Source organism: Penicillium manginii (assembly GCF_028828005.1).
Source record: "Penicillium manginii strain IBT 31320 chromosome Unknown utg000002l:1.0-5564898.0:1.0-5567710.0, whole genome shotgun sequence".
Taxonomy (NCBI): Eukaryota; Fungi; Ascomycota; class Eurotiomycetes; order Eurotiales; family Aspergillaceae; genus Penicillium; species Penicillium manginii.
The window spans coordinates 5,344,737-5,369,904 of NW_026643103.1; the positions used below are offsets into that span (position 1 = coordinate 5,344,737).

The 25,168-nt window shown below is 48.5% G+C and overlaps 7 protein-coding genes across 7 annotated transcripts; 5 read left to right on the forward strand and 2 right to left on the reverse strand.

The window, feature by feature from the left end:
- Positions 1-67: 67 nt before the first annotated feature.
- On the reverse strand, positions 68-1,806 carry N7533_003298 (Mitogen-activated protein kinase hog1; the record flags this gene model as incomplete). The annotated part of the gene is made up of 9 exons (XM_057099948.1): positions 68-311; positions 375-558; positions 612-690; positions 756-1,112; positions 1,172-1,271; positions 1,323-1,366; positions 1,432-1,596; positions 1,635-1,686; positions 1,751-1,806. 9 exons carry the CDS (start codon positions 1,804-1,806, stop codon positions 68-70), a joined length of 1,281 nt encoding a protein of 426 aa, XP_056965084.1.
- A 1,800-nt stretch (positions 1,807-3,606) lies between these two features.
- Positions 3,607-7,481, forward strand: N7533_003299 (GAF domain-containing hybrid sensor histidine kinase/response regulator; the record flags this gene model as incomplete). The annotated part of the gene is made up of 5 exons (XM_057099949.1): positions 3,607-3,965; positions 4,028-4,166; positions 4,240-5,525; positions 5,581-7,142; positions 7,210-7,481. The coding sequence occupies 5 exons, from the start codon at positions 3,607-3,609 to the stop codon at positions 7,479-7,481; spliced, it is 3,618 nt and encodes a 1,205-aa protein (XP_056965085.1).
- A 541-nt stretch (positions 7,482-8,022) lies between these two features.
- Positions 8,023-9,955, forward strand: N7533_003300 (putative Rab geranylgeranyl transferase escort protein; the record flags this gene model as incomplete). The annotated part of the gene is made up of 4 exons (XM_057099950.1): positions 8,023-8,096; positions 8,162-8,261; positions 8,342-9,419; positions 9,618-9,955. 4 exons carry the CDS (start codon positions 8,023-8,025, stop codon positions 9,953-9,955), a joined length of 1,590 nt encoding a protein of 529 aa, XP_056965086.1.
- Positions 9,956-10,452: 497 nt separating this feature from the next.
- N7533_003301 (uncharacterized protein) lies at positions 10,453-12,132 on the forward strand (the record flags this gene model as incomplete). The annotated part of the gene is made up of 3 exons (XM_057099951.1): positions 10,453-10,467; positions 10,539-11,249; positions 11,323-12,132. 3 exons carry the CDS (start codon positions 10,453-10,455, stop codon positions 12,130-12,132), a joined length of 1,536 nt encoding a protein of 511 aa, XP_056965087.1.
- A 4,653-nt stretch (positions 12,133-16,785) lies between these two features.
- gfsA (glycosyltransferase family 31 protein) lies at positions 16,786-18,411 on the forward strand (the record flags this gene model as incomplete). The annotated part of the gene is made up of 1 exon (XM_057099952.1): positions 16,786-18,411. One exon carries the CDS (start codon positions 16,786-16,788, stop codon positions 18,409-18,411), a length of 1,626 nt encoding a protein of 541 aa, XP_056965088.1.
- A 2,218-nt stretch (positions 18,412-20,629) lies between these two features.
- On the forward strand, positions 20,630-21,515 carry N7533_003303 (Transcription factor of morphogenesis MCM1; the record flags this gene model as incomplete). The annotated part of the gene is made up of 3 exons (XM_057099953.1): positions 20,630-20,866; positions 21,040-21,174; positions 21,231-21,515. The coding sequence occupies 3 exons, from the start codon at positions 20,630-20,632 to the stop codon at positions 21,513-21,515; spliced, it is 657 nt and encodes a 218-aa protein (XP_056965089.1).
- Positions 21,516-23,129: 1,614 nt separating this feature from the next.
- On the reverse strand, positions 23,130-25,144 carry N7533_003304 (uncharacterized protein; the record flags this gene model as incomplete). The annotated part of the gene is made up of 3 exons (XM_057099954.1): positions 23,130-24,746; positions 24,807-25,037; positions 25,103-25,144. 3 exons carry the CDS (start codon positions 25,142-25,144, stop codon positions 23,130-23,132), a joined length of 1,890 nt encoding a protein of 629 aa, XP_056965090.1.
- Between the last annotated feature and the right edge of the window lie 24 nt (positions 25,145-25,168).

Here is a 25,168-nt window from a genome sequence, read left to right on the forward strand (position 1 = left end):
GTATCATTAAATCATAATAAGCCCATTAAAAATCTCGAGCCAGCCGATCACAAAGTAGAATGAAGAATTAAGAGGATCCAGTAATGCTTTCTGCGGTTGGATACTGTGCAGCCATGTCGCCCGCGTCAAAGTTTTGACAAAATGAAGATAATATCTCATCAAAGTCGTCCACTCCCGTCAAGGAATTTCCATCGGCATCCGATGTTGAAACAATGTTGATAGGAACGGTTTCCTCTTTCGTTTTCATGCTCATGTTCATCGCGAGCCCGTTCTTGACTTCCAATGTTCGGAATTTCCAGACTTCCTTATATCTTCATGTCTGTTGTATTAGTTGTTTCGTCTTTTGAAGAAAGCCTGTTGGGATAGAAACATACACAACGCGCTTCCATGTCTCAATGGAGTTATGAGCCTGGTTAAAGGACCAATCGAACGTTTCCTTGACGACTGGCTCATCGGCCGGGTCATGGTATAATTTCAGATATGGGTGTGAAAGTGCATCCCTGGCGTTAATCCTCTCGTTCACGTCAAATACTAGCATTCTTTCGAGTAAATCATTTGCTGTTGTGATATTAGATTGCCGTCTTCGCTTTCTTTCCGGGGAAGAGACATACCTTGCTGGGAAAAGCTGGGGAAAGCATCTGCAAAGTCCCTCCGCTGACACTTTGGCAAAGAATCAACAAATCCTCTTGTCTATTGATTTGTTAGCTCTCTTTCCATAGTGTGGTATCTTCCATAACATCAATGTCCAAACTTACATTGGAATTCGTAATCATATCCACGATCCACACGGGCGGATTGCCCAAAAGTTTCACAATTTGATTGAACTGATCGGCATGATTACTAGCGGGGAAAAGTGGCTTTCCTTGTAGCATTTCAGCGAATATGCAGGCTGAGCTCCAGACATCTACCTTGGCTGAGTACTTCTGCCAGGTGAGCATGATCTCGGGCGCTCGGTAAAGTCTGGTCACAACATAGCCGGTCATCTGGGGCCCCTGTAGTCGTGCATGTTCAAAACCACTTATTTTCAAGTCACAGTTTTCATTAATTAAAATACTGCTTGGCTTAAGATCACGATGGATGATGCCTGCAGAATGGACATATTTGAGTCCTCGCTAGAGAAGTTCATTAGTAACTTGGGATCTTGAGTTTGCTGATGGCAAGGTGTTCCTACCAGTATTTGGTACAAAAAGTATTTTGCAAAGGCATCTTCCATTGGGCCTCGGTCAATAAGCCTTTGCAAGTTTGTCCACATGAGTTCTGTGACAATGTACCTGCGGAAGTTAGAAATCGACAAACTAAGTAGATCGTTGATCTGAACGTACAGGTCCTCTGCTGGAGATATAAAAAGATCATTCAAGCCAACAATCTGGGTTTTTTTGGAGGAGGTTAGTTAAAATTCTGGTGGTTTGACGGGTTGAATTGGGTCCGAACATTTTCGTGTCGCAGATATCGAAGTAACTTAATTTCACGAAGCGCCCGCTTTGCCAGGATAGATGAACCAAAGGGCTTTGTCACTTTCCTCACCGCGACCACGCTATGCAAGATTTGGTCCTCTGCGGAGCTAAGAGGGACCATGTTAATCGTATTATCTTCTTGCTTTTTTCAAGAAGAAAAAAAGCGATATCACTCTGGACATACCATATAAGACCAGCGGCATCCAGTTCAACCGCCTGCGGTTCCGTATACCTGCGACCGTGTTAATAATCTAGGGTTTGGAATCAAAGAGTCACCAATACGCAACGGAACTCACCTGGTCGTAATTTCGAATGTTACACCCATCACTTGGGAAGTGTTGAAATCAGCCATTTTTGAAAGGATAGGCAGCTTCATAGGAGAGATAGAGACTAAAGCTCCCGACTTGAAGACTACAAAAACTCAGAGTAACGATAGAAGTGAAAAGAAGTTGGAAGCGGGGATCAGGAAGCAAAGAGCAAAGAGCAAAGAATCCAAGTAGCACAGCAAAGAAGAAGCAGGGAGAACAGAAGGAGAGAGAGGAAGGGAAGAGAGAGAGAGGGGCGGTGGATCTAGGCAGGACACCGGGGAGCCCAGACCGCGGACTGTTGGAACAGACAGCTTTTTGGTCTCAGAGCAGCCCCATTGTTTGCCCCAGACCCTAAATATCCCGGTCCAATGGACTGGAATGAGAACCAGCTAGTGAGGATCCATATTACTTGTTTGTCGTTGAGGACTTTAAATAGGAGCATATCGCCTCTCTTAGCACATGAATCCTATCTATACGAGTCCAGCTTGAAAACCACGACCATGGGCGTGTCTCATGGGGTTTACTAGCAATTGCCAGTGGTGAAAAAAAATGCTTCCTTTTACCTGGCGCTACTTTGAGTTGTTGTCAAGTATTTTTATCACAACCATCATACGCTTTCACAGGCAGTGGCATTCTACATCATCTGCATGGTCTGTTGGTCTTCAGCTGCCCGCCACCATCTATCTCTCCTTGCTCTCCTTGCTCTCTGCTGGTACGGAGAACTTATCCAGGTTTACTGCAATTATTAGCATAGCCAAGTTCCGGCAAAATATCTCCCTAAACAATTTGCAGTCAACTGACTCAACTCACCATATCGCTTGCAGAGGCTACCTATGAAGTCAGGCCATATGATCGGCATGTCGCAAAGAAAGCTCATGATCTTAGTGGGTCAAGGATCTTCTATGGCTATGCCAATGAGGTTAACTAGAACAGATGAATATCGTATTTATGGAAAATTACTAATTAGAAACAAGCTACTACTTGTAGCTTGTTTTTGAAATATTTCCAAAGTAGAGGCAATATTTCTGCGATGTTCTATTATGCTGTTTGGGGATTCTTAGATCGTTCTTTGTATTCTGATTGGCGGAATGCCGTGCCGGACCGGAAGAGGCTCCCTTGACAAAGCGCAGGCGTGGAGACGTGGAGATCGCCGATGCAACACGACATCGAATCTCCACGGGTTTCGTCATGTTCCTTGGTTCTGTCCTTGGTATCCCTTTCCCATGGGTCGCTTTGCAATCGGCCCCCTTGATATGACATTCTTGTTTGTTGAGTTGATCCCGCGAATCACAGTTGTTGATTCGGCTTGTCACTTATACATCCCCTACTGTAAAAAAAATTCCTATTCACGAAGCTCCTACTAGCAGGCACCTGGGCACAAAAGTCTTCGTATACGCAGCAGAGTACAATATTCCAAGCAAACTTTGAACCCTCTTCCTCAGCCACATGCCCCAGTGGCTGGAACGCCACCCGTGAATTTGCAGGTTTGACCTTCCATGAATGATCTCAGTGCGACCCCCCCCTCCCAATACGAGACTTCACGTCTACTTTCTCCGGAATTTTCTAATTTCCTTCAAGATCGGGTCTGCCCCTCCAGTCTAGCCCTTCCCCCTCATCTCTTTCTAGAAAAAAAAATCGTTCTATTTCTGGGTGATGTCAATCTAAACGCCCCATGAGATCGACAAAACATCTTTCTAATTTCGAAATACCAACTTTCTCAACATCTCTTCCTCTCTACACCTCTCTGCACCTTAGCTTCCTCTTATTCTGGCATGGTCAAAGCATAGTGGAGTTTCCTTCACAGTCAAATCTAGTTAATCGATCGCATCCCCGCGATCCTCGTCATGGAAGAAAAATCACCCCCAACGGCGGTGATGGAGGCGTATCACAGTGCAGGCCGTCGCGCCCGAGAGGTGTATCGATACTTCCGGCCAGAGCGCCTAGGAACAATCTCTGAGAATGCTTCTTTATCCAGCGGCATTTCTTCCCAGAGAGGTCGAGTATCTCGCGATGATCAATCTATCCATCAAAGCCGTGATCCATCAGTGTTAACGGAGCGAAGCACCACGCAAAGCTCACAAGATTCATGGGCTGCATTGGGGTCTTTGCCCGAATCTATGGTACTGGGAGAACCCAGTACTACGTTAAAATCCTTTGCGCAATTGGCTGCATTCCGCTTGAATGTGGACCGGGTATTTATCAGGTGAGAAGGGGAAAATGTGAGCTCAGATGTTGGCAGTCTAGACTAACCGACCTGTTCTGAAGCGTATCCAACCGAGACTCGCAATTCATCATCGCTCAAGCTGCTCAAACTACGAAAGGCGATGGCAAATACGATTTCCTTGGCGACGGCGTGTATACCGGCTGCTCGACACTCGACGCTAGCTCATGGAAAATATGCAAGGTGAATACTATTCGCATATCTTCCTTTGCGCCGCTGTGCAATTCCGTCGAAAATAGCTTCTAATTATCATTAGGATACCATTGCATTGGCCCCATCCAATCGACTAACTGGAGAATACAACTTCCTGGTATCAAACGATCTCAGCCAAGATGACCGCTACAAAACTCTCCCTTTTGTAAAAGAGGAGCCAAACTTTCGATTTTATGCCGGAACACCACTCACGACTGAAAGTAATATCAACATAGGCTGCTTTTTTGTCCTGGATACGAAAACTCATGCTGAATTTACCCATCTTGAGAAAGAGACCATGGCACATATGGGCATGCTCATTATGGACTTTCTCAAGGTCAGCCGTCAGGCATCCGAGGGTCTTCGAGCTTCCCGCTTGTCTCACGGTTTAAGTTGCTTCGTTGAGGGGCAGTCGAGTCTTACGAGTAACGAACAAGACACGGCTGCGGGAGATGACTATCGAAAACCTGGCAGATCATCCGGAATTAGCACCAATCGCACCTCAAACGACCAGTTGGATGGTCGCAGCCTCTCATCTGGACGTTCTGGATCTCGCAGCAATAGTGCATACTCTCTCGACTCTGCCTCTGAACTATCGGTCGAGAAATCCATTCCATCCAGCTTTGATTCAAACTATGGCCATAACTGGTCCCAGAACAAGGCGAAAGATGAAGGGGAGACTCATCGAGGGAATTCATGGACATTCCGACGCGCAGCCAACTTGATTCGTGAAAGCCTCGAGCTGAATGGAAATGATGGTGTTGTTTTTGTCGAATCTGACAACGATCCAATGCACAACAGTGGGTCTGACAGTGAGCTTTCGAGCTCAGTGGACAACAGCAAGGCCGTCACCGTCCTGGCATTATCCACAGAAGACGGTGGTACGGAAAGGAGAACGCCTTTGTCCTGCTCAATTTCAAATTTAGACGAAGACTTTCTGCGTCGGTTGCTTAATCGATATAGCAGAGGAAATATCTGGTCCTTCCATCGGGATGGCCTGTTATCCAGCTCCGATAGTGAGGAATCAGAAGGATCACCTGAACCCCGTGGGAGGAAGAACCCATCTTTAAAACGAATGAAGGCACAAAAGAGGAAAACCACAGAGAATTCGATTCTAAACAAGTGCTTCCCTGGGGCATCCCAGATTATTTTTGTGCCCTTGTGGAACCCGGCCCATTCGCAATGGTTTGGTGGCTTCTTCTGTTGGAACACAATCGAAAGCAATGTTTTCAATCCATTAGTGGAGCTCAGCTCTCTTTTGGGATTTGGAACCTCGATCATGTCAGAATGCAATCGGGTTGATTCACTTATAGCTGACCGACAAAAAGGGGACTTCTTGGGCAGTATCTCGTACGTTTATCCCTATGATTAAAACCATGAGGATACTAACCATCATTTACTGCAGTCATGAGCTTCGCAGCCCTCTCCACGGTGTACTAGCAGCAGCAGAGATGATGCAAAGCACAGAACTAACGACATACCAAAGCTCACTGATGGAAACTATCGATGCTTGTGGCCGAACTCTGCTTGACACGATGAACCAAGTTTTGGATTACAGCAAGATCGTGTCCCTTGAGAGACAGCTACGACATTTGAAGAAACGAGGGGACCAGTCGCCCAATCTTCGAATGAAACATCGCTCTGCGGCTCACCTGGACATATACACAGTGACTGATGTGTCTGCTCTGGCCGAAGAGGTGGTGGAAGGTGTGAGTCTTGGTCATCAGTATAGCCAGCGACATCAATCTCCTGGTTATGATTCAATGAATTCAATCACAGGTGGCGTCCCTGAGCCACATGTTCTCGTGGATCTGGATATCGCGAATCACAATTGGGTATATCACACTGCACCCGGAGCCCTTCGACGAATCATCATGAATATCTTCAGCAACGCAATGAAATACACCTCTGAAGGCCGCGTTTTGGTGCGCCTTGAGGTAAAGGAAAGCTCTGAAAACACCCATCAACAGGCACAAAGACCAGATCTAGTGACATTGACAGTATCCGACACTGGCAAGGGCATTTCTGATGACTTCCTCCGTGGGCGATTGTTTGTACCATTCGCGCAGGAAGACACTCTAGCAAGCGGATCGGGCCTCGGTCTTTCCATTGTTCGCAGTTTACTCAAATCACTCGACGGAAATATCAATGTCCAAACTCAAGTTGGTAAAGGAACCACTGTCAAAGTAACCGTGCCACTCTATCGTTCAGAGCCAGATAACTGTGTGAATGACATGCGCTCCATGTCCCAATTAATGCAGCGACAAGAGATTACAAGTGATCTGAGTCACATTCGAAGGGACTTTTCTGGACGCAAGGTTGCCATTTGGGGATTGCAGCTTGACAGCGTTTCCAAGCACCCATTCTGGTCAATGGTTTCCCATTATCTAACCGAATGGTTTGGTCTGGAACTGGTCTCACCATCGTCAGGGGAAACCATCGATATCCTCTTGGTCGAAGAAATTCCTTCGCAGTCCGAGATTAATGAGAAGGTCACTGGCGATCCTGCATTCTTGCAAATAGATACCAAAGGTGTCGGTCATGATTCGATAAAGGTCAATTCGCTTCCAGCCACCAAATTTGTCGATATCATTCACCGTCCCTGCGGTCCCCACAAGCTTGGGAGAATTATTCGAAAATGCTTACAACATCCACTTTCGCTTCCTTCTATCGCTGATCTCAACATTGTGCCTGAAAACTTGAAGCCACCAATCAAGAAACAACTCGAATCGAAACCTAACAATACGTTGAGCGCCATCAGTGACACATCGACCGAATCACCTCAAATTTCCAGCAAGAAAGACGTGGCCCGCATTCTAGTCGTCGAAGATAACAAGATCAACCTCAATTTAATGCTCACATTCTTGAAGCAACGAGAAATACCGACTCTGGACTCGGCTGAAAATGGCCAACTAGCCGTGGCCGCCGTGCAAGAAGAAACGCAAGGCTACGATATCATATTCATGGGTAAGAAACATTTCAACGTGCATAGTAAGAGAAACCATGAACAATGAGCTAATTATCATTTGAATAGACATCTCGATGCCGGTCATGGACGGATTCGAGGCAGCACGGAATATCCGCGCAATTGAGAAAGAGCGCAATGCCAGTGAAAAGCCAGCCATAATTATCGCTCTTACTGGACTGAGCAGTCAGAAAGACGAATCGGAGGCCATTGAGTCTGGAATGGATTTCTTCTTGACAAAGCCGGTCGCATTCAAGCAAGTTGCGAAGATCCTTGATGGGTGGGGAGAGGCAGGCTTATTGGAGCAGACCCAACCGACTCAACACGGGGTCTCTTCATAAGGTATTTTCTTACGGAATTACCTATATCATATCCTTTGTAAATTTATAGATCTATATACCCATAATTTCACGTCCATTACATGATGACCTTCAAAATTGGTGTGTGCCGCTGTAGTACTTCATACTACAATACTCCTGATAGATCTTGCACATCTGCACCGGCACTACTCACATTCAATTTGAGATAACCTTGGTTGTCTTAAGTAATTTCAAGCGATCAATCATCATCAATTAATTAATTGACCAATTAATAGCCCAAATACCAAATCACTCAAGTTCCATGTTGTTGACTAACTGACTGTACTCCACTGCGCTTGTCCTCACCGCCTTCACGCACAAAATAGCTCCACCTCGATTTTTCTTCTCTTTTTTCTTTTCCCCCTCCTCTCAGTTCCGACAGCTCCTCTTTTTTCCGGGACTCGGGGATGCTTGTTTGGGCTAGGAAATTACCTGTCTGATGCCTTGAGACTCGCAGTTTTTTCTGCTTAATTCCCCGAACTTACCTGGTACAGCTCAAACCTCAATCGTGACACTGGACGCCATGGAGTCTCTCGCCGATACGACGTGGGATGTCATCATTGCAGGTACTGGGCTGTCCCAGTCTCTGCTGGCATTGTGAGTATTCTATCCTTTTCCAAAGGCGTCTATCGTAAGTCTTCAGTCACTGACTGCTATCTCAGGGCACTTTCAAGATCCGGCAAAAAGGTTCTTCACTTGGACCAAAATCCACACTATGGAGGACCAGATGCGGCCTTCAGTCTGGAGGAAGCTCATGAATGGGTGACGAGTGTCAACCAACGTGGGTAGCTGCCGAATCTGCCCTGCGTCTCGGCCTATCGCTGATTTCTGTCCTCTGATAGATCCTGGCCGGTCCCCGTTTGAAGATGCCAAGATATTCACATACCAACATCCCCCAGAGTCACCGCGCTCGCCCCCCCTCGCAGAATGACTCCGAGGGGAGCGAGCGCATGGCAGGCACCCCGGATATCCGTCCCAAACTGGCTGCCAGTCGAGCCTATACACTTTCTTTATCCCCTTACTTCCTCTACACCCGCTCGGCACTAATCTCTATCCTAATCTCTTCCAAGGTCTATCGCCAGCTCGAGTTCGTCGCGCTTGGGAGCTGGTGGATCCACACTGGCGTACCGACCGCTGAGTCGGATGACCTCGCTGCTACTAACATCTTCCATCGCGTGCCTGGCAACCGGGAAGATGTCTTCGCTGATAACCATATCAGTATGAAGTCCAAGAGGACGTTGATGCGGTTCTTGCGACACATAAGCAAATCCGAAGACGACAATGGAAGCGACACAGCTGAGGAATTGTCAGCACCATTTGGCAAATATTTGTCTACTAAGTTCAGTGTTCCAGATGACCTGCTCCACGCTCTTCACTCGCTCTCGCTGTCTCAAGGCTCTGCACAAGATACCCTCGCGGAATACGCTGTTCCCAGAGTCCAGCGACATCTGTCATCTATCGGATCCATGGGACCTGGATTTGGTGGCGTGGTTTCGAAATACGGCGGTGCTTCCGAGATTCTTCAGGTTGCCTGTCGCGCTTGCGCTGTAGGCGGAGGTGCAGTCGCTCTCGCTATCGGGGTTCAGTCCCTGAAAGAGATTGAAGCGACGGCGGAAAAAGAAGAATATCCGGTCGAGTTGGAGCTCACCAGCGGAGAGTCAGTCCGAAGCAAGTTCGTGATTGGCTCCCTTTGGGATCTCCCTAGCCAAAGTCAACCTCTTCCCAGTGCTCGAGTGGCCCGTTCGATTACTGTTGTCTCTTCGAGCTTCACTTCACTGTTCCCCATCACCACTGAAGGTGCTCCTCTCCCCGCCAGTACCGTTCTTATGTTCCCTGGCGACACTCTCAGCCATCCACAGTCGCCCCCGGTGTACCTCCAGATCCACTCGAGTGACACTGGCGACTGTCCCCGACAGCAGAGTAAGTTCACCTTGTTCTTTCGCGATTTCTCAACCCACCCCTCTATATTCAGCTCGTATGATGAATATCTTACTTATCTACATTGTCTGTAACTACATTGATGAAAACATACTATCATCTACTGATCACGAGCACAACAATCATCTTGTCATTTTATTTGATTTGTCTTGGGTTCATATGGCTAACTGAATCCACTAGGTGTTATCTACGGCAGTGTCGCCCTTTCTGGGCCAGAAGGCCACACTCTGCTTGAATGTGCTGTCGACCGGCTTCTCCACGCCGAAGGTCCTCAGGCCATGGTACTCTGGTCCATGAGATATACCCAGTCGGGTCGACTCAGTAATGACGGGTCCTCGGCTACCATTCACAAGCACTCGCCCCATGTCTATAGCTTCCCACCTTCCAGTCTTGATCTGACATGGGAAGATGAGGTCATTGACATGGTCAAGCAGGCTTGGACTAAGATCGTAGGAGATGAAGTGGACCATGATGACTTTATGATCTTTGACGATCGCGAAGGTACATCTGACGATTAATTCTAGAATAGCTCCGTTTCCACCGTAGCGGATTGTACAGACACGATACCTACATATGATGATATACAATTTGATGATATACAATTTGATGATATACAATTTAAATTTTCTCCTTAAGCTGCTGAGTGAATAAGGCCGGTAACAATCAAATTGGCCCCTCTTTCTCTCGATCCAGTCTAGTGCGAGTATACTGCATAATCTGCATAACCTGCATGTGCATCGGCATGTGGAAGCGGAGGTGATTATTCATAGAAGATCAACTTGAAGCTCGGTCCGGTCGGATGTGAGGCAAATAGACATTGCCTCGGTGAGGATTTGATCTAGTGCCTAAGAATGGAATAACTTATGGATGATACCATAGTGCTACCAGACAGGGTATCTTGAAGTAGTAGTAAGTTCCTTCCATCTCAGCCACAACCTCACAACTTCAACTTCAACTTCCATTTTTACTTCTACTTCTACCACACTACCACAAACCCAATCCTCCCCTCATCAACATGGGTTTTAGCACCGTAAAGGAATTTGACCAAGCAAGTTTTTTTGATAATTTCTAATGACCAAAACTGCTAACTAACCCCAATAGGCCTACAAAAGTGTGCACGATGCATTTGCAATCGGGACGACAAAGGACAAACGCTGGAGACGCCAGCAGCTCAAGCGTGCATGGTGGATGATCGAAGACAACAAAGACCAAATTTGCAATGCTCTCTACGTCGACCTCCACCGACATCGACAAGAAAGCTTCCTCTCGGACATCGCCATGGTCCAATCTGATATCCTGCGAACCCTCGACCAACTCGACGAATGGACCAAAGATGAAAAACCAACAAGGCGAGATCTGGTCAATTTCATGGGTGGCACCGTTATTCGCAAAGAGCCAAAGGGCGTAGCGCTCATCATTGGTGCCTGGAATTTTCCTATATTGCTACTTCTTCAGCCGATGGTCGCTGCCCTGGCCGCGGGATGTGCTGTGGTACTCAAACCATCAGATATGGCGCCTGCCACTCAAGATCTACTGATGGAAATTATTCCAAAATTCCTGGACCAGTCCGCTATTCGCTGTGTCAGTGCTGGTCCGCAGGAAATGCAGTACATACTGGAGCAGCGATACGACCACATCTTCTATACGGGCTCTCCCAACGTGGGCAAGATCGTGCATGCTGCAGCTGCAAAACACCTAACACCCACTACTCTAGAGTTGGGTGGTCTTGCACCAGCAATTGTTACAGCATCTGCCAATATCGAATTATCGGCGAAGCATATCGCTGCCACCAAATTTCAAAATGCCGGACAGGTATGGTAGTGAAAATTTCCACGTTCATGAACATGCTCAGGTGTATTTGAATTGGCTCACTAACTATTCACAGATCTGCCTGAATGTCAACCACGTTCTCGTCGACCCGTCCGTCAAAGAGGCCTTGATAACTAGCTTGATCAAACATTTCAGCACCTTCATGGGTAGCAAAGCCCAACCTGAATACTACACCCACATAATCAACGCACGAAACTTCGACCGCCTCGACACTCTCCTCGAAAATACAAGTGGCCAAATAGTCTACGGAGGAACCCGTAACCCTGAAACTCGCTTTTTCGCCCCGACAATAGTCACAAACCTCCAACCCAATGACCCTCTCTTAACAACTGAACTATTTGGTCCAATCCTCCCAATATTAGACCTGAATCTGGACCATGCTCTTGCATTCACAAGGGCAACAGGCAATCCACTCGCAATATACGGCTTCACAGAAGACGAATCAGAGAAAGATCGCATCCTCTCCGAAACCCAATCTGGCGGCGTGACATTCAACGACTGCGCTCTACACGTTATTGCCAAGGATGCGCCTTTTGGTGGAATAGGAGGTAGCGGACATGGATACTATCACGGCCCGTACGGTATTCGGGAATTCTCATATCTGAGATCGTGTACGAATGCCTTCCCTGCTTGGATGGAGGGTGTGATGGGAGCGAGATACCCGCCTTATTCGAATAAGAAGTTAGAGAAACTTGTCCCAGCCGTCAAGCCCGGCTTTGACCGGGATGGCAATGATGCTTCTCATGGTACTTGGAGAAAATGGGGGTTTGTGCTGGGCATAGGGCTTTCAATTGGGGTTGGAGTGAGCGATCAGGGCCGGGCATTTGTTCTGGGAGTTCTGGCAAATGTGCTGCAGGCCCTATGATTAATGATTTATTTGTTAGACACTATGTGGGCAAATTAGCAAGTTGACTATACACTCAAGTCCACTCCTTGATTCTGAAATTTCCAAGGTTCATATCTATAGAATAATCCAACCTTTGGCTGGACTACTGATTTTGCGTGTACGTTCCTGGCGCAATAAGCACCTCGGCAGAGTCTAGCCATGGAATATATTCGATTGCTTGATCTATCAGAGAATAAGAGGACACTACATAATTTGTCTCGAACCTTCCGCGGAGTCTGTTTGACGCTCTGGAATTATCTTGTAGAGCTGCCATCGCCCAGACTTGGCAAGGCAGCTTCCAGATATCATTCTTGCAGTGCGGCAGCCTTTGCCTGTCGATGAAATGAAGATAGCTATAGGTCTTGCGGGCGATTTAGAATACCATTTCTATGACTAGACCTCATGCGAAAGCTGGGAAGATTTTGAACTCACGATCAAAGATATTTGTGGTGCCTTGGTGACGATAGAAAGGGGCTTTGTGATTCTCATTCATCAAGCAATAAAGGACTTCTTGATACAGACCGAAAAGAACATAGATCTTGAAGGCATACTTTCAAGTCACATTGTCCGCATGAGAAATTTGCAATTGTCTGTATATCTATACTTTCGCTCACTTTCTTTTGCAAGCATTATCTTGTGATTCAAGATGATGATAATGTTGGCGATGCTGATATGGTTGAATATCTCATCCATCGCGAAGCTATCGTCGATTTCCCTTTGCAGGCCGCAGTTGCGCCATTAATCGTATCCATTTTCAATATCATGTTCAGTCTGAATTCGAAAAAACAATACGAAATTGAGATGCATATGTTCAAGTTGCCAACTGCTTCGCCATGGGGCGAATATGTCACGGTCTTTTGATACCATTGGATACCGCCACTACTTCAATTACGAACGATTGGAGAGTCGCACCGCTCTTCATCTTACAACCGGCATAGGAATTCTCAATTTTACGCGTATTTGTCGAATCGGAAACTGCCAATCTGAACTTTCCCACACAAAGGATGATGAATCCTTGGAACAGCACACCATCGGAGAGATGTGACTGATTCCACGAATTTTGAAGCTGCATTCTTAGATAGAGAATTTAGGCGCAACGCCGATCGGCGGTTTCCAACAAGTTGAAAAGCTGGAGGTTCTTCAAGCCGCCCACTGGCAAGGGAAGTTCTTTTTACCATCCATCGGGCCTCCGTTAACTAGTAGTAGTGATTTCAAGTTAATATAACCTTGGAAGTGAACTTGGTAGTACTAGTAGTAGCAGTAGTATCAACTGATCTGTTTATAATACTACTACCTAGATATAGTACCCATATACCTATTCACACCTTAGATTTTCCAAGGTTGTCAGTGACTACGGAATACTAGTAGTTACCCCGTCCTGCTCATACAAACCACCTGGGCACCATACTCCCCACCGTTGAACTTCTTTCCCAGTCCAGCCCAGCTCAACCGAGTCCAAGACTGAAACAATCGCCAGGGCCAACCGACCAGGATGGATACAGTTGCCACAGTAGCAGACTCCGCCGCGGGGTGGGACAAACGAAAAAAAGCTTCATTTCCGTAGCAGGGTCAGCACCAATGACGATGGCGGGTTCTGTCACCCATGCCCGCTCCGTGGTGGGACTGACGAACCCTGATAGTTCCTCGACATTTCAAAATGGGGGCGGAGAGTGTTTCATAAGCTGCAGACCGGACTCATGGACCCGGGGGCTGCTGGTTTAGGGCATCTGTCCAGCCTCATCTCTTCCGAGTCCATGCTTTTGCATCTAGGTGCTCCGTACATAACATGTCCTTTGTATTTCGTACAGAGTACTCTGTATAGTGTATATTATTCTTCGGATAACCCGTACTCGGTACTCGGTACTCGCTAGACCTGCATCGAACAGAGTCCACGAACCACGAGTACGTAGACAGGCAGGCACCTACATATTGCATAGTACTAAGTGGGGGTGGGCGGGCGAGAGGCTGAACGGGGCACGCCGATAGAGGTGGCCAATGGACGAACGGATATGCGCGATTGGGGAGAATGGCGACAAATGGCATCATCTATTGGACACTTTCTCATTTGCCAGCTGCGATTTGCCGCCTGGCCCATAGCCATAGCCATAGCCCATCCCTTAGTCTAGTTACCAGTGCCGACAGAACGGGACGTCACGGTATATTCAGCCGAGCATCGCATGAGACTACATACTCCGTAGTACATAGTACTGCGGATACTAGTACTCCGGATACACACAATCTTTGAATCCGAACAGACTCGACAGGTCCACATGGAACCAGACTCGGTTCCGACTCAGCCCTGGAATGTTCCATGGGCAATAGGAAAGGGACTGATGATCAGGGGTCAGGGCTCCACTTGGTCGTGGGACTTTTTTCAGGGTCTGACCAAATCTTCTGAACCGTTTCGAGCGGGTAGTCGCCGCTAAGCCCCTTAATTCCCTTTCTCTTTTTGTTCTCCCGCCTTTTCGTCGTTGACAGCATCGCCAAGACCGCGGCGCGTCGAGCTTAAACCCTCGCACCGTGCAGCCTGTGGCCCGAGAGATTACGCGAGAAGTGGTATGAATGGATAAAATGATGTACAGAATACTTCGTACACAAGTCTGACCCCAAGACAGTGTCATTCTATGACTACATAGCCCCTGCCAAGTTCCGTTTATTCCTTGGCCACTTGGCCGCTCTGCGTCGATTTGAACAACCCCATCGTGCGCTCGTTGTTAAGGTTAAACGTCGCTTAGACGACTCTTAGCTTCGAAAGCGGACTAGTTCTGGGCCTCGACGAAGCTCCGGCCCTTTTAATCAGTTGATATGATCTGTGTGATGAAGGATCTAGGCTGTGAAACAGTGCCGCCACCGGATTTAATATAGATAGAACACCACGCCGTGGATGACGCAGCTGTCTCAATCCAAGAGAATTGGATGGACCTCATCTCATGGCCTGAGCCCAGGGAGCGAAATGGTTCTTATGTCGATCGCGGCCCACTGTGAGTTCAGCACGGCTGAAGGCTCGCCACTTGAGATGTCTGGTCCGAAGAGCCTTGACCCTGGGAAAGTGGATGATGGGTACGGATGTGCAAAAGGGAGACGGGTAACTGGCAAATGACAACGGGGTGAATCCTGTGGATAAGCTTTCAGGGTCTCTCACAGTAAGAGAGACTCTCAGCTGTCCTCAAGTGTGTTCCACCATGTTGAGTTGAGGGTGTAGGAGGACACGCGTCAGTGGGGGGCCGCTGGCCAGGGTGGCCCTCCTGGTGGATGCTCAGTGGTCGCGGTTGGACAGCGCAGGGTGATCGACTTCACATCATTTCCTGTAATTCTGGATCCTGTCCGGTATGGTTAGTACGGTATAATATAATACAGAGAGACCAGTCTCGATTTATTCAGATGGCGGCAAGGGTCTAAGTATACACTCGATAGTCCGGAGTGAGTAGTCAACTGTGCATAGTAGTATTTTTGGTGGTCACTTCTGTAGTAAGCCACAGTATTCTCTTCCACTTGATCTATAACTGGCAGTATTTAGGTACTCCGTAGTTAGTAAAATGAAACTACATGACGTAGATATCCCTTCCATGGGTGCCATTTGATGTCCGCGCATCATGATGATGGGCTTACCTGGACTCCGGAACTGATCACCATACCCTGACTGTTATATGTACTATTGTATCTGTACAGTCGATGATCTCTAGGATTGCCCTGATCTCCGGTCGGTTCTCCGGCGGCCGTACTTGTAGATCTGTCTACCCAGAGGAAGTACAAAGTATCGTATCCGTACTCTCTTGAAGCAGGGGAACTGTACAGTACAGCACTGTACGGCACTGCCACTACACTCCCCGATCTGATAGATTCACGATCATCGGGGAAAGTACGGAGTAAAGGAGGGAGGAGGCCGATCCCTGCAGCATTCCAGGAGACGGAGAATAACATCAGTGTGTATAGTACAGTAGAACATTGTGATATACCTAGGTGTAGTGGTTTAAGGGTACAATGAATATAGTGAGTACAATAAATAATCATTACTTATATAGAATAGACAATAATATTCAGTATATACCATAAGAATACTTTCTGAATACTACAATACTATATTAAATGTACTCAAAGTATACTGCGTATACTGTATCTCTGTACCGTACACTGCGTAATGGTAATCGCGTGACCGGTCCTCCACTTTTCCCCCAAACCCCCCGTCTCTACTCACTCTTGTTCCTGTCTCTCTCTCCTCCCTTTTTTTCCTTTCTTCAACCTCTCCTCCCCCTCCCAACTCTACAGCATCGCCTTCCGCTCTGGACTCGCCCGTCCAGCCGCGTTGATTTCTCGACTCGGCTCCTCCTCTTCCCTCTATCTGGTGTCGCAGGTCCCGACGCTACCAGCCTCTCGTTGATCTCCGTTTCCGGCATCTGATCTGCCAGCCATTCTTTTTAAAACCCACACTATTTCCGTACATTCTTTTCGGTTCGGGATCGCTCTACTCGGTACCTTTTTTTTCCGCTACGTGGAATTGTTTATCAATTCTCTCAACTACGTCGGACACCATCAACCGACTTTTTTTCTCCCTCCCCGATATCCAACGCCAATTCCGAAAGGGGCGTGTCGAATTGCCACCGGCCCTTCTCCCTCTCAAACCACCCCGAGTACATGTTTGAAAAGTCCTCGCCAACGACCGTCAAGATGCCCCTCTTCCGGCTGAAGACGGTGTTCCCGCTGATCGCTTTGGTGTCGATTGGTGTGTTCTTCTGGTGTATGGAGCGTTATGATCGGACCGCCTTTATTCGGTTCAAGAATCCCATTGATCGCGTCAATCTGGGCACAAGCAACACCCCCAACTTAGATCCTGGTAGCCAGGCGACACTCGAAACCGCAAGCAACACCTGCGAGGTCGACCCCAAGCTGGCTGCTCCCCTTCCTTTCTCCGAATGGCTCCCTCGCAAGAACTACACTCGCGCTTACTTCCGCCCTCGTCTCGTGAACCCCGATACTGAATTCCACACTCTCGAGGAGATCGAGAAGCCCGTTCTTCCCCCGATGGTCGCTATGGAGCGTGGCATGGTCGTCTCCCCCCAGAACAAGGAGGAGAACTTCATCTGCCCTGAAATCATCGACATTGATGTCGCCGCTGATGACAGCGTTGAGGAAACATCCAAGCTCCTTTTCGGTCTGGCTACAACCGTGGATCGTCTTGATCGTCTGCTCCCCTCCCTGCTCTACACCTATGGTAACACCAAGGCTGGTCTGATTGTTCTGGTTCCCGAATCCGATGACGACCTGGAGAAGCAGGAAACCTACTTCCGCAACCGCGGTCTGGATCTGACTCTGATTGCCTCCCCGCTGGACTTCACCGCTCGCTACTTCGGTATGGTCGAAGCGTTCACCGAACACATTCGCAAGCACCGTCCTCACACCACTTGGGTTGGATTCAGCGATGATGACACTTTCTTCCTTTCTCTGCCTACCATCGCCAAGGAGCTGAAGCTGTTTGACGAGACCAAGAAGCACTACATTGGTTCTCTGTCTGAGGCCAGCTGGCAGGTCGACACCTTCGGCCACATCGCTTTCGGTGGTGCCGGTGTGTTCGTCTCCAAGCCTCTGCTTGATGTCCTCTGGAAGTACTACGACGAGTGCCAGTCCTGGGGTGAGCAGCCCGGTGACCAGAAGCTCGGGCAGTGTATTCAGCGATTCGGCAACACTCCCCTCACTCTCTGGCCCTCACTCTACCAGATGGATATGACCGACCCCGTTGACGGTGTGTACGAGTCTGGCCGCAAGATCGAGTCGATGCACCACTGGAACAGTTGGTACTCCAAGGATGTCGTGAAGATGACCACTGTGGCCGCCGCGGCGGGCCGCAAGTCCGTTCTGCGTCGCTGGGTCTTCGACCAGGAGGAGGTTGTCAACGCCGCCACTGGTGAGAAGGTCCGCCACTTCTGGGTCTTGACCAACGGTTACTCCATGGTCAAGTACACATATGATCAGAACGTGCCTGACGATGCCATCAACTTCGATGCGACCGAGAAGACCTGGCCCGAGGACCCCCGTGGTTACGAGGAGCGCCTGGGTCCTCTGCGTCCGGCCGAGGACGAGGGCATTGCCAAGGACCGCTGGTTGCTCTCTAACGCCTACGTGGTTGGCGACAACGTCCACCAGTTCTACGTGCGCGAGGAAGATGAGGGACACAGCGTGATTGAGATTGTCTGGCTCGGCCCCAAGGGTGGTGGTGGTGGCGGTCTTAGCGACCACTACATCCAGGGCACCTACCAGCAATGATCTATCTCTTTTCGCGGTTTTTCCTTGTCCCTTTTTGTTCCAAGCCTTTTGCTTGCCGTTAAAAGGCCCCGCCAGTGATTGAAGGCTGGTCCTTGGGGGATCCTTTTGTTTATCACGGTTCTTCAACATCTTCACTTCGCTGCACATGATTCAGTTCTTTTACTATTATTTCCTCTTCTATTATTTGCTCTTTTTTCCTTTTCCATTTTCTCTTACACCCACATCACGACGCCAATTCATATGCATCGACCAATCCTTTTTTTCCAACTCCAACTTCAACTTCAATCTCGACCTCAAACCCCCGACCTATCTCTTTTTCCGGATGAGACTCGTGATCGTGACCTGAATTCCGCGTCCTCCAGTTTCCGAAATGTTCATTTATCCGGCGTTAGCATTGGCGAAGTCCATTCTGGTGCAGGAACCTGGTGGTTTTATGTACTCCCTATATCCCGGCCTTGAGTGCCTCAATGTCTCGAGAGTCCGTCCCGGTCCGCGTGACCTGGTGCGGTCTTATGGGGGCTTGCTCTGTCGTCTTTCCTTTCCTTTCTTATCTTGGTCGTTTCTTCCTTCTTTTATGTCCGTGGGCTTGTCAAGGGCTACACGGGTACTGCATTTGTAAAAATAGACTTGAACCGAAGACCGTATTGGTCCTCGTTGGTGATTAGCGTTGAACTGTTGTTCATTATGCCAGGAATATGATGAGTCTTCTTGATAACTACTACTAGTATATTCTATCTCTCGGTCTCTTAGCACCTGTATTCTGGAGCCTGAGGTTTCCGGATCGGCCCGCGCTCGTGTGGACTGGGGTCCACCTGGGCAGTCCGGGTGATTCAATTGGAATGTAGCTAGTATCTTAGAAGGTTCACATTGAGGTCCTCGAGCGAAGCGGGAATCGTGGCTGTAACGTGGATAATCCTCCGACAGGCGAGGATGATTGTTACACGGTGAGATGTGAGCAGGCGGGTTGATTGATGAAGATTTTGAGTCAGGTACGTGATGATAGTGGTAATAATCACGTGGCTACAGCTTCAGGGCGCACAGAAAGTTTCATTACGAGGACCAGGCAGGAGCGGTATATACCTATTTAGGTAGATAGGTATAATATAGAAGTAGGTAGTTATATGATAAGACAATGTAAATATAGCCTGGAATGAGTACTATACATGGCTAGAATAGTTGAAGCATATTGGCTGCTGAAAGTTCCGCCAGCCCTGAGATTGCTTACTTGAAGTTTTCAAGTTCTGATACTACCTAGGTACGGAGTAGTAGAATAAGGTATGGCAATGGAATGGGATATTCTAATATGTCTAGTATCTTTTTAGTGCCTCGTAGGTACTAGTAATAATTTAGTATCTCCTCACATACCATAGTAATTTAGGACCTACTGGTACCTTCCGCAAGCGGGGACATTTCCGGCTTACGGTGACTGGAATCCAGTGAATCGCATTCCTCTATAATTAGAAGCTGCACAGTGCTTATGTACTTTTATTTAATTTCAAATCCATCAAAATAGATAGTCCTAGAGATAGTCCTGGAAATTAAATAATATTGTTCACACTATTAGCTGTACCTTACCCTGTAGCTCATCCTTCTGGTTCCTTCTCTATGCTTACTGCGGGGTGGACTCGGTGGTCCAGACTGTTGCGGTGGGGGCCAAATGGAATGCAGGATGCCGGAGCAGTGTATGCCCAGGTGTACTATGCTGTACTATATACTATGATACGTAGTATAGAGTATAGTACCTATATACCTGGGTATATACTGTATAGTATACACGATAGTATATAGTAGTTATACTATATACTATAAGTATACTCGATAGTATACTATACTATAGTACTGTATCGTATGCTGTATGCCGGTCATACTGTATTGAAACCATAATGTGCCACTTTTGAATAGCACCAATCCCAATCTGGACAAGAATACCGTAAATACCACGTACTGCCACAAATACCACCACTCACCGCCCATTCACCGCCTGCCCAGGATAAACCGCACTTTGCCTTCTTTGCTCATCTGCCCATCTTCTGCCCCCCCCCCCTTCCCTTTCCTTCCCGACTTTCCTTTCTTTTAACCCTGCGATCCCAAAAACGCGTTACTCGATTGGGTATCTACGATTTCCCTTCCCCTTTCGGACTCACATCTTCACACTTTCTTTCCCATCCCATCTCTCTATCTCTCACCTTTTCTTCTCTCTTCTCTTCTGCCTTTCAACATGGCCGACATGGCTGCCGTCGACGACAAGCTTTCCCCTGGTCACGATGACCTGCAACAGCCCGGCAACGGTGCTGATGCCCGCGGTACCAAGCGCGGTCGCATTAGTGCCGAGGACGACGACGATGATGATGACAAGCCTGGTCGTGAGCGTCGCAAGATTGAGATCAAGTTCATCCAGGATAAATCGCGTCGCCACATCACCTTCTCCAAGCGCAAGGCTGGTATTATGAAGAAGGTACGGTCGCGCCTTTCCCCTCTCCGGCTACGGGGCCCACCCCCATACTCCTCTATCTCTCCCCTCAAAACGTGCTGGTCAAAAGGGTCAATGTTACCAAAAGATCAACACTCATACCTTGAATTACTACATCATTTCCCCCGGATAGTTCTCACTAACATTGTTGCGACCAGGCCTACGAGCTGTCTGTCCTCACCGGAACCCAGGTGCTCCTCCTTGTCGTCTCCGAGACCGGACTGGTCTATACCTTCACCACCCCCAAGCTGCAGCCTCTCGTCACCAAGGCCGAAGGCAAGAACCTGATCCAGGTATGCTTTTCCCACTCAATTCACTCGGTCGCATCACTCTAACAATCTTCTTTCAGGCTTGCTTGAATGCCCCCGACCCAACCACTAACGATAATGGCGTCGATGCCTCCGACGTGCCGCCCGAGGCCCCCGAGGATGTTGCCCATAACAATGTCAACGCTCCTCAGTCCAACATGGCTCGCCCCGGCATGCACCCTGGCTACATGACCAATGAGCAGCAGCAACAGATGGCCTACTACCAAAACCTCCAGCAGCAGCAACAACAACAGCAGGCGGGTGGTCAGTACACCGGCATGCCCGTCGGCAATCGTATGCCGCCGCAGCACCAGCCCACCGCATAAAGCGCTTTGCTTCCCTTCCTCTTTTCTGCGCGCCGCGGTCGGGGGGGTTCTCAGATTGCTGCGTCCTCTTCTCGTCCCTTTCCTTGCGCCAATCTCGCGTTCATTTGATACCCGTCCATCTGTGCTGATCCTCCCCTCCACCCTCTCTCTATCTCGCTGTCTCTCTTTCTCTCCCATCCCCACTCTCGCTCTATCCTCGTGGGAAATACCATTCCGATTTGCTCCCCGGAGATGCGTGTATGTGTGTGTGTGTGTGTGTGCTCAATATTATGCTCCCGATTTGTGAAGTGTACATTTACCCTGGAAACGGCTTGACGTCCCTGTCTCAAACTTCAAGGGCAAAGCGTCCCAAGCGACAAACCCAAACCAACATTCCAATACCTCATCTTCGACTTCTTGCTTCGAGTGATGGAACGTTCTCGCGATCGAAGGAAAAGAAACAGAAAGGAATTACTCCCCTCAAAAATTTTGCGAAAAAAAAAAAGAAACAGAGAAAGACATCATCCCCCAATCCAATCCTGTCCAAAAACGAAAAATCATAAGAGAGATCACGAGCGCAAGCAACTGCAAAATCTGGATCTTCTATCGCTATTCTGGCTATGATCTGGTTTTCTTCTCCCCCATTTCCCCTCTTTGTCCCCTTCTACCTAGCTAGACACACACTATGGCTGAGGTTGGTGGTGTTCGTGGTGCATTGATCTGTCGGCGTGGTTCACCAGCCCCTTGGAGGGTGTTTCTGGTTTCAATGGTTGTTCTTTAACTTGCCTTTATTCTTTTACTCCATTTTATCATTTCTTTTACCCTCGTCTTAACCCTTTTACTTACCCCCTCCATATGACCCATTAACTGACCCTGTTTATTGCTTCTCCCCTCGCGTCTCTCGTCTTTCGTCTCTTGCCCTTGCCCTTGACTCCTTTTGCCAAGTTCTTTTCCTGTCTGTATCTGTCTCCCCAAGGTATTATGTTCCATCGCTTTTTTTTCTCACTCTCAGTCTAATCTCAACCCTGTTTCTTGAGTGTACTTCCTCGGTGTAGTCCGGCTTTGTATTGTGTCGGTGGGTTGGAATGAACTGTATCTCTTATTCTCTACAGCTTGCTGGTGCGGTTACTTATGTCTTATGCGAGACCTGAGGCTGCCATGTATTTGATTTTCAATGAAATGAGGCTTTAGGTTTATTTTATGACCATTATTGGATATGCCATTGCTATCTAATCCTTAGGAACACAGGTACTCGTAGACTTGGTTAGTTCTATTACACTCTTGCTACTAGTTGCTAGGTAATACCAGTGCACTGTTTCATCTCAGCAATTATTATATGTGTTGTTCACAAATCCTTTCCTCGCGTGTATATAACAAAGAAACGGTGGTATCGTAGCTAAAGGACAAAAAGAAGCATCTTCATATCTTCTATAAAGATGTGGTGTGACGTGGTGTGAGGTGGGTGGGACTCAATTGATCCCTACTGTACATGGCGGAAAGAACGAGGCCTTTAGAATGGATCTTCCAATATCAAATGTGAAGTGAAGAGAAGGAAGAGAAGTGAAACTGGGGTCTAGATAAGGTGGTGGTAGCATGCAGGATGAATGGTGAAGGTATTGCGGGAATCTAGAGTGATCAAGGTGGTGAGTCTGGATGCTCGTGGGAGTGAGCCCATGGCGGATGGGCTTCAACACGTGGTAATAAAGGTGATGATGAGCCGTCATTCTCGATCCGACCCGTCCGATTACCCGCCCGCGGGCTCGGGCTCGTGCTCGTGCCTCTCCATTGAGATAGGTAATTCCGTCCTTGTTGCCAGGCGCCCAAAAATGTTCTTCTCGAGCCTGCGAGAAGTCCGCCGGTTGTTGAGTCCTGCCAGGGTCGAGAGGTAGGGGTCTCGTCTGGCTCGATAGTATCAACCCCATTCTCCTGTATTGCTCCATACCCGTTGGTTTCTTGTGAGCTGGACGAGGTGAGGTGGCTGGAGATGAGGCGACGTCTGCGCTGGGAACCTCCTAATAATGCTGATAAAGGCGCGGAAGCTCGACGCCAAGCGGTATTGCCTTGACTTGGTGGCGCCGAACGACGATTCCCTCGCTGCCGATGTTGCGGGATTGGACCAATGGTAGAGTGACGTGAAAGGCCGCGCATCGGTCCATTTAACGCTGCACCACTGCTTGAACTGCGTGGACGCTCGGGACGTGAATGGGGGCCTGCCATGTCGTAGTCGGAGTCATCCAGTTCGGCCCAGATAGAGGCTGCGTTGAAATCTGCCGCTTCATGGCGGTCACTAGGCAGGATCAGCGGGAGGCTGGGTGCTCGCATACGCTGGTACGAGGAGAGATGTCGAGATCGGATGGTGCCCTGGAGGAGAGGCTCTCGCTCTCCCACTCGGGATTCTTCGTCGTCTCGGCCATCCAGCAGGCCGGGAGAGCTTGGGTGCTCCTCAACGATTGCCATACCGGGTCCAAGGCCGGTCTGCGTAGGCCCCACAACAGTGACGGCAGCATGATTGTCGATATCTTCCAGGCGCCAGGATAAGCAGAGGACACCCGCGAGAAGAATGACGGTTCCCAGTGCGATCAGTCCTGCGTGAATACCTGCAAGCTGGGAGACCTGTCGGAAATAGATCAGACCATCCATGATGGCGATCACATTGTAAATGCAAAACACGAACGGATATAGAATGCTAGTACTGCACAACTTCAGTCCACGGTGTAGATAGAAAAGCTGGGTCAGGGCCAAGAAGATCATAGCCAGCAAAATCACCCATGACTGCCAACGATTGAACTGGTTCACGCGATCCACGATCGTGCGCACTAGAAGCTCCACCGCTGATTTGGCCAGCAACAGCGAGTGGGCTGATAGTATACCGCTGACCGCGCCATAGCACATGCCCCGGAAAAGTTTGATGCGACTCTGTGCCCGCAGGTTATGCGGTGTGTAATGACCACCCGCGACCGGTTTGGCTCGGGATCCGGGAACACATTTTCGCAAAAGCTTCGATCCGATTAGAATGATGACTACCAAGACAAGGGTCATAACCATCCATATCAAAAATGGACGGCCTTTCAGAAGTTCGAGGAGTTGGCTGAGGGTATGCGCAGGCTCTCCAATAGCGCCGAAAGTCGCGATCAACACGGCGCCGATACAGACGAGGAGAGTGCCGGCGAAGGAGTAACGAGTGAAAGGTTCGCCGAGAATGAGAGTGGCAAAAATCGTATTGAATACTAGCCCAGACTGTTCCCCCAACTCCTGTTAGCCCACTGAGCTTGCGTCGTACGATCCCCGAATAACCAAGAAGTATGTACTGACCGCTTGAAGAGTCGAGAGGACCGGAAGTGGAAGTGTAGTGATTTGGATCGTACTGCCGACAATATTGGAAATGACGAACATGGACATCCCTATTTGCCATCGCCGACGCTTGTATGGAGGACGTCGCGCATCGTATATTGGTTTCTCGTCTTCAAGTAGGTGGGATTTGCGTTGGAGAGTGAGTCCGATGGCCTGCAGACTGGTTGAGATAAGCCCCACGATAATGCCGACCTAGTAAGGTTGTCAGTAAGACCGTCCACCTTTATTTGTTTTTCTTCAAGGCTTCTTTTACTCACGGCGACACTGCCCTGTGGCGACAAGTTCCCCAGGTTTCCCATCTTGACCAAGTTGACGTATCATGC